The sequence below is a fragment of the Pteropus vampyrus genome, unplaced genomic scaffold, assembly GCF_000151845.1.
Source record: "Pteropus vampyrus isolate Shadow unplaced genomic scaffold, Pvam_2.0 Scaffold209, whole genome shotgun sequence".
Taxonomy (NCBI): Eukaryota; Metazoa; Chordata; class Mammalia; order Chiroptera; family Pteropodidae; genus Pteropus; species Pteropus vampyrus.
Window position 1 is genome coordinate 1,377,188 of NW_011888990.1, and position 8,412 is coordinate 1,385,599.

Consider the following 8,412-nt stretch of genomic DNA (forward strand, 5'->3'; position numbering starts at 1 on the left):
GAAAGCTCTGGGTAAGAGACGCTTTGCTGTTCTGGTCCAGGAGACTCTTTCTGAGAAAGCTTGGGGCTATTTTCTCTAACTCCTTCTGGGGAGTCTGGGGAAGTTTGCACAGGCTGAAGTACAGCCTTAGGGAATTGATCTTCTGTTGTGGCGTTTGAATAATTTATTTGCATTTTGTTTGGGGGGCAATTTTAATAGATTTAAACCTAAACGAGAGCTGCTTCAATGCATGGAAGCCCCACTGATTCCAAAGGCGGTTTCGTGTTAACAGGGCTTAGGTTTCAGACCCAGAGGACAGATGAGAGAAGTCTTTGTTCGGCATCCCACACGCTGGCCTTCTCGAAAGCTAGTTTTATAACAACTAAAGTACTCATAATATAAGCAGTTGAATATCCAGAAGGTAAAATGCTGATGTTTAGCTAACCCATAAGTTTTCTCCTCCACCTCTGGGTTGCTCATTCTGCTATAATCATGTAGATAGAGAGTATGACAAGAAGATGCGTTAAAGCAGGATGGTCATAGCCTGGGGAAGTTATGGAGATAAAAAGAATCGGGTTGTGGCAGTGAATTCAAACTCAGTTACACCGACCCTGGAGCTGGAGCGGTGGATGCAGATGGAAAATCCAGTCGTTGGCTGCATCGACTTTGACACTATTTCCAGAGACTGTCCCTTCGATATCAGCCCAATAGATGGGCAGGGTCTTCGGACACTTCCAGAGCTGCATAAATGACCCCAGGTTGCCACGCTCGTCGAAATGCCTGTAGCTTTACTTCTTTGTTCAGAAAGCTTATGGGAAAGGTTCTATTTTTAGATAAAATGAGCAAAATGCTATCATGTTGCCCGGAAAACTATGAGGCCTGACGGGGACAGAGCTGTAGTAAAAGGTTGGTTAGATGTGTGGGCTTCACCTTATAGCTGAGGAAGAGGCGAAATACAAGAAAGTCTCAATGAGGGGCTCCCTAATTCTGTCATTTTCAAATTTTAGAGGGCAGAGGAGCATCGGGGCTGATAAAATGTAGATTCTCAGGCTCTACCAAAGAAATTTAGTTTGAAAATCATTGCCTTAATTATATAAAATAATAAAAAGTTGATCAGAATTACAGGTCGCAATTCTTTATTAGCTCTAACTCTTCATTTCTCATTTACTATATACATACTAGTTACATAGACATTTACGTATGTACGTATATATGTATATAAATATATATATAACGAGTTTTTCCTTCATGTATTTCTCTCATTTGACGTTTTTCCTTTTCCATGTATTTTTATACTCTTAAGTAATAATAGTAATAATACTTAGTCTAATTTTGTTTTGTTTTTCAAATACGGAAATGTTTTTTACAATTATTTTATTTATTTATGGTCTCTGGCAATGAAGGAAGATGGATTGTTTTTTTCCTACTGGCTAGATTTAGGGGCCACAACAAAATTTCAGAAATCAGATTCTGTCAAGGATGTAAGGTAAGTTCTTTTCTATATCCATAATATATTACTGAGGGGAAAAAAAAATCATACGACAGTGTGTATACGTCATAGCCTGTTGTAAAAAATATATCTGTAATACTGATATGTACAAACCGAAATGTTCACAGTGGTCCATACGAAACTATAATTAATGATTTCCAATGGCGCATGGTAAAGTGGATGACTTGCACCATTTAGGCTAAACGCTATACCTTTAAAATCTGCAGGCATTGCTTTTGTTATAACAAAACCTAAAATGTTTGAGTCCCCGGGAGAAGTCCCAGGCCGCGAGTGCTCCTACCTGCTGTCTGCACACCTGAGGCTCCTACCTGCTGTCTGCACACCTGAGGCTCATCCGAGCGTGGCCGCCACCGTCTGGCTGGGTATACTCCCGTGATCCATGGAATTCTAACCTTATCTTGGTTTTCCAGGTGTGGGATTAGCCACCAGAAAACTGGGGAATCTGGCCAAACCCAAGGTGATCATCAGCAAGAAAGGGGATATTATAACTATAAGAACGGAAAGTACTTTCAAAAACACAGAGATCTCCTTCAGGCTAGGCCGGGAATTTGAAGAAACCACAGCCGACAACCGGAAAACAAAGGTAAACCATCACGATGCGCTTCCGAGCTGCTCAGTCCAGAGCTTGAGAGGGCGGGCGGCTTCCGTGCTGTGTGAGAGGCCGCGCTCCTCCGTGCTGTTAAAAGTGAATGTGCCTCATGGGACACCTATTATGAGAACGATTCGGCACCGAACGAACAGCTTCCTTAGTCAGCCGAAGCGCGAGCGAGTCGGTTACGTGAACTTGTCTTTGCAGAGCATCGTAACCTTGGACAGAGGCTCCTTGAATCAAGTGCAGAAATGGGATGGCAAAGAGACCACAATAAAGAGGAAGTTGGTGGGTGGAAAAATGGTGGCGGTAAGAGAGTTTTTACTTCTAAATACAGAAATCGTGCTGTTTAAGTAGAGAAACGGGTTATATTATTTTGAAAATATTCCTTTTTCTTTGGAATACCAGATGGATAGGGATGGCTGAGAGTGAAGTCAGAGTTAATTCTTGGGCGATATTTAAACGATCAGGAATTCGAGTTTAGGTCGGAGAATTTAGAGCTGACCAAGCCTGCTTGTTATCTTAGAAATGACAACACCTAATAATGATAGCAAAGTTAAAGGGTGTGGATAAATCTCACTAGTTCGGATTCACAGACAGAAAAGCAAGTCTAAGGTTTCAAAGCAAAAGAACTCCGAAAGCCTCCCTTGTGGAATGTGTGTTGCTATCCAAGTGTTTCACTTTAAGAATCCAGCGTAGCTGAGACTAAACCATGTCGATGATTCAGGGTGAGGTCATCTGAGACCTCTCTTAGTTGGCAGATAAGAATGATGACATAGGTCACACGAGATGACCTCTGACGATATCTTTAAGTTTTAGGTTCTTCGCTTACTAATTGACACATTGACTATAAATAGATTCACTCAATGTTTTAGGTTTTTCTTCCTTTAATACAGAAGTTCTCATCCCCAGCTGCACAATAGATTTACAGGGGGAGTAAATAGTAACATGGGGGCCCTAATTCAGATCGAATGCAAACCTCTTGGGGGAGGAAGAGTCATTGGTATTTTTAAATGTTCCCCAGATAATGCAAATGTGCAGATAATTTTGAAAATCACCGTTTTAGTGGATTTAAATGCATGTAAATTATGCATAAAAACTTGCTACTTTAAAAACATTCTTCGGCCATAACGTAAATCAACTTTATAACTGCTTCTTCGGTTTCACTGATGATTCTGAGTTGCCGGAGACTGATCTTTTATTCCTTTCTGAGTTTAATCTCATGAGATTGTTTTTAGTTTCTGTTATGATTGCAAATTTGTGTCCTCTAGTTCGAGTTTTAGAGATTCAATTAATCTCTCTCTCTCTTTTAAGGAATGTAAGATAAAAGGCGTGGTCTGCACCAGAATTTATGAGAAGGTCTGAGAAAACTGATTCCTCCTCGAACTGGCATTTGATCATTTGACATTGGAAATCAGCTGTTTTCATGGCAAGGCCTGAGGACGCTACAGTCTGTTCGTTTTCGCTTCTTTTATCTTAATAGATCAGATAGCCAGAGGCCTCGACTGAGGATTAATCTAAAGTTATTTAGCATTATTTAACCATTTTCAATTTGTATGCACATCCTTGCTATATTAAAATGTGTAAGTCTGCCAGACCTAAACTATGTTTTCCTTCGTATATTTGAAATGACAGTAAAAGGCAGTAAATATATTGGTCGGGGTTGGCAAACTGAAAGGCTTTCATCGTTCAGGAGAGTAAGGGATCAGGAGCGAGGCAATCTAGAAGGAGCTGTTTCAAAATGAGGATTCCAGTTTCAGCTGAAACGGGCAGCCTCTACTCTACTCTAGCCAGTTTTTTTTTTTTTAATTGAGGTTTAACTTATAGACAGTAAAATGCACGGATATTAAAGGCAGAATTCAATCTGTTGTGACAAATGCATGCACCATATACTTCACATCCTGACCAAGGTGGAGTACCTGTCCTTAATCCCGGAACGCCGTCTCTTGCTCCTTCCCAGTCTGCGTCCTGCCCTGTCCCACCTCCAACAAAAGCAAGTAGTGATTCAGTTTCTATCACCATAGATTAGCTTCGCCTGTTTTCAAACTTCATAGAAAGGGAATCATGTATTGTGTGTTCTTTTCTGTTTGCCTTTTAAAGTGCAGCGTAATGTTTTTGAAGACCATCCATATTGTTGCATGTATCAGTAATTTTTTCTTTTTCGTTGCTGAATAGTATTCCATTGCACGAATATATCACCGTTTACCCATCTTCTATTGTTATGGCGCGAACGATTCTAAGACCCACGGAGCCAATTGAAATTAATTATGAGCCTTTATTAGCCGGCCGGCGACTGATTCTCTACCACGCAGGCTTAGAGGAGATCAGCCCCGAGCTTCCCGAGGAGGCAGCTTATAAAGTCTCCTCCTACATCTTTGAATGAACAGATTACAAGAAGCAGAACTTAGTCGTTAACTTTTTGTACACACACAAAGGTATTCGGGAAACTCTCAGATCAAATAGGGCCTAATAGACAGTTTTATCATCTTTACCTTGGAATGCTGTGCTTCTCCCTAGGGGCTGGTGCCTGGAGATATCACCTCCCTGAAACTGGAGAATTTCCACTTTTACACTATTAAGACAATTGGGCTGTTTCCAGTTTTTGGCTACTGTGAATAAAGCTGCTCTAAACATTCTTGTTTATAATACAAGGCTGTTTGTAGACATACGAGATCCTTTCTTTGGGGTAAATACTAGGTGTGGTAATTACAAGGTCCAGCTGATTGTTGATGGGCAGAAATAGGGGACCCCTGTGCCCAAGTAATAATGAAACTATTCGAGGAGCATTATACAACCGAGCAAATGAGAAGATGAGTCGATGTTGTTAGGAGCCAGAATTTTCCCTTCGGAAGAAGGAACACATGAGCGTGGGATGACGGAAGGCGAGAAAGAAAATGCGAGCGTGGGTGGGAACAGGTATAAACTCATGTTTCTAAGGCGCACAGGTGTGTGTGTGTGTGTGTGTGTGTGTGTGACTGGACATGCATATCCGCAGGCATTTATACGTGCATGAGTATATGTGCTTATGTGTGTGTCCACGGTCATCCTCCCTTACCTCTGGGGGCACAGCCCAGGACCCCGGTGGATGCCTGAAACCATGGATAGCACTGAACCCCGTATAGACTATGTTTTTTCTTATACAGACATATCTATGATAAAGTTTAATTTATAAATTAGGCACAATAAGAGATTAGTAATAATACTACTCAGAATGGCACGCAGTTTAAAATGTACAAATCGTTTACTTCTGGAATTTTTCATTCAATGTTTTTGGACCTCGGTCGACTGCAGGTAGCTGACTGCAACCACAGAAGGTGGAAGCGTGGAGCAGGGGGGACACCTGTATGTGTAGCAAACGCACGAAGGGGCCACCTGTATGTGTAGCACACGCACAAAGGGGACACCTGTATGTGTAGCACATGCACGAAGGAAGCCGTGACTGGAGCTGCCCAAAGAGCGGTGGAAGCAAATACACCTCAGTGGGTTGAGCACACCTAGCGCCCCAGATCTCGGCATCTAACAGCCCCCACTCAAATGAAGGGGTTCCTTGGAGAAATGGCCGACTCCAGTGTGATGGCAGGCTCGGCTCACCTGAGCCTAAAGTGTCTTCTTATGCCAGGAAGTAAGGAACTGTTCAAAATGATAATTGAGATATGTCACCCTAATTGGGGAGTCAGCTTAAAGGTGCTGCCACTGGCTAAAAATGGGGCAATTTGAGGAGCAAAACAATAAAGAAAAATCATGAATCATAAACTATTGGGTGGAGTAAGAATTTATAAGAGAGAGAGAAAGAAACAGAGAGACAGAGAGAGTCTTCCTTCCTTCCTTCCTTCCTTAGAATGCCATGGGCTGACTGGTGAATGGGGAAGAATTGAAACTGGGAAATCAGTTTTCACTGTCACAGTAAATATTGGCTCAAGCAGAAATTATTGGTGACGCTAAAGCTAGAGGGACATTCTGAATATAAGTAGGATCTTAATTTGGCCTGAAAGTATCTCCACACAGACAGCTTATTGGTTACAAGGGAGAAAACAGTAACCACGCACTGGGAAAATTCGACGGCCCCTTGACTGGGTATCGAAATTATCTGCCAATGCGGGGTGGATGAAAAACGCACGGCGTCCAGCGTGACACTTTGAGAAGGAAGCCACCTCGCCCACGCAGTGTTCTGCCCTGGAATCCAGGTCTGGACCTAATCCTGAGGAAACATCAAACAAATTCCAGATGAGGGGTGTTCTATCGAAAGGGGGAGACGGAGTGCTGATCGAATCCTTCAAAAACGTCCATGTCATAGAAGACAAAGGAAGGGCTCTGGGGGGTGCTTCGGGTGAAAGTAGACTAAAAATGCATGGCAGCTACATGCAGTAAGTGACCCTAGACCGGACCTGAACTAGAAACAAAGTAAAAACTCCAAAGGCCAATGTTAGTTGACTGGCGAGTTGGAACACAGATGGTAGATTAGTAGTTTATTGTGATTACATAAGACAATATCTGTATTCTTGAGAAATACACACTGAAGTGTTTTGGGGATATCGGCCTTAATGGATGCAACTTACTCTCGAAAAAATTCAGAAAAAAAGTATCGTCTGTGTGCACACACATTACGAATACACATACCAAACAAGAGCGATTGATAGGGCAAATTTAACACTAAATGGATCTAAGTAAACATTAGATGTTTTCTTTGACTTAGTCTGATTCTTAAGACTATTCTGCAAGTCTGAAGTTATTTCAGAAGAAAATTTTTAAAAAATGAAAGCTGCCCTCGGCAAGTCCTTCTCTGTCCCTGGGCATTTTCTCAACATGTATCTGGGAGCATCATAACCAAGATGTGGTTTTTATTTATTTTTTTGGCTCCAGCCAGATAAACTCCACAAAAAGGAAAGTTTAAAAACCAATGCGCTATTTTTAGAGGTTCGCGGTAACATGACTTGCTGTAAAATGCATTCCTCTGTAAATATAATTGCGCTGTTACACAGAAATCGTGGGTACTTTCTGCTTTCATAACAGGAAACATGGAGCTGCACTGATAATGAGAAAAATAAAATAATTATTTCAGCAGGTGATGCAGATTACTAGATTTGAAGAAGATTTTTAGTCAGCCAGAAAGGGTGGGGGGAGGGCCTCCAGTTCTGCAGTGTTCAGAAATGGTCTCGGAACGCTATCCCGATTTTCTAGTTCATTTTGGGATAAGGTGACGGTTGAGAGCAGTCAGGCTGCCTAGTGCAAGTTCCAGTTTGCTACTTACTAACTGTGTGTCACTGGGCAAGTTACTTAACCTCTCTGCCCTGACTTTCTTCATCCATAAAGATGGGGAGAATAACAGAACATAGACTCCAGAGTTCTGAATAATAAGTGGAAATACGTAAAGTGTCTAGAATAGTGCTTGGCATATGAGAGGCATTGTAGAAGTGTCTTGTGCTATTATTATGTATTTACTAATATACATGGTGTCCAAATAAGTCATTTGATTATACCTCAAAACAAAGAGAACTTCACAAGATCTCAAAGCCGTGGATGTTTATTTGCACACCAAGTGACTAAATTTATTAAGGATATTATTCACACGAAAATAAAAACAATCAAGAAACCTGTTAAGATGAATTCATAGAAAGCTAACAAAGAATGCTATGTCCCTCTGCTAACCTAAGCAACTCTAACCTAAATAAGGCCTACATAAATACATTTAATCCCCAGAGGATAAGTAACTTCTCTGATGTCTGTCAGATAGTGATTGGTGTTCCCGATACAGTTCTCTCAGAAGCAGTGGTGAGCTGGGCTAGCTCAAATGGTCCCATAAATGCTGGTGGGTAGATTTTTAGGGCTTTGGCTAGCTGGTTGCTAACCCATCGGTAGCCTGAAATCGGCCATAATGGGAGCATTTACGTGAGGGAAATAGGAAGACAACCAGCGAGGGCTTTGTTTCTTCAGGAGATGGTTTCAAACACTTAACTAGCGCGCTAACGGCCTGGAAGAAGCGTAGTACTTGAATTTTCTGAGTCTTAGTTTCATGTTACCATATATTTCTAATTTCTGCTAAAGATTTCATTTGCGATTCCTTAAAAAGTCACTTCTGCTTAGCTTTTATGATCATTTCTTCTAAAGCAGGTGACGGCTCTCGACATATGGCTGCACGGTAGAATCATCCAGAAGGTTTCCAATCCCCCAGTACCGAGACTGCACCACAGACCCGTTGGGTCACAATCTATGGGTGATGGGCAAGGCCCAGGCATCAGTGCAATAATTCCAACGTGTGGCCAGTGTGAGAACCACTGTGCCCAAGTCTTCTGAAGTTCGATATTTAATGTAGGCTATTATCATGTTGCTCTCAGTT

At 41.7% G+C, this 8,412-nt stretch overlaps 1 protein-coding gene across 1 annotated transcript in view; it reads left to right on the top strand.

Annotated features, from left to right (window-relative positions):
* LOC105300357 (myelin P2 protein) overlaps nucleotides 1–3,681 on the top strand; it is a 5,451-nt gene extending 1,770 nt beyond the window's left edge. Inside the window, exons 2-5 of the mRNA XM_023538023.1 lie at nucleotides 6–11; nucleotides 1,900–2,072; nucleotides 2,286–2,387; nucleotides 3,393–3,681. Of these exons, the coding sequence (XP_023393791.1) occupies nucleotides 6–11; nucleotides 1,900–2,072; nucleotides 2,286–2,387; nucleotides 3,393–3,443 (332 nt within the window). The 3' untranslated portion in view covers nucleotides 3,444–3,681. The remainder of the gene's footprint in view (nucleotides 1–5; nucleotides 12–1,899; nucleotides 2,073–2,285; nucleotides 2,388–3,392) is intronic.
* Nucleotides 3,682–8,412: the final 4,731 nt, after the last annotated feature.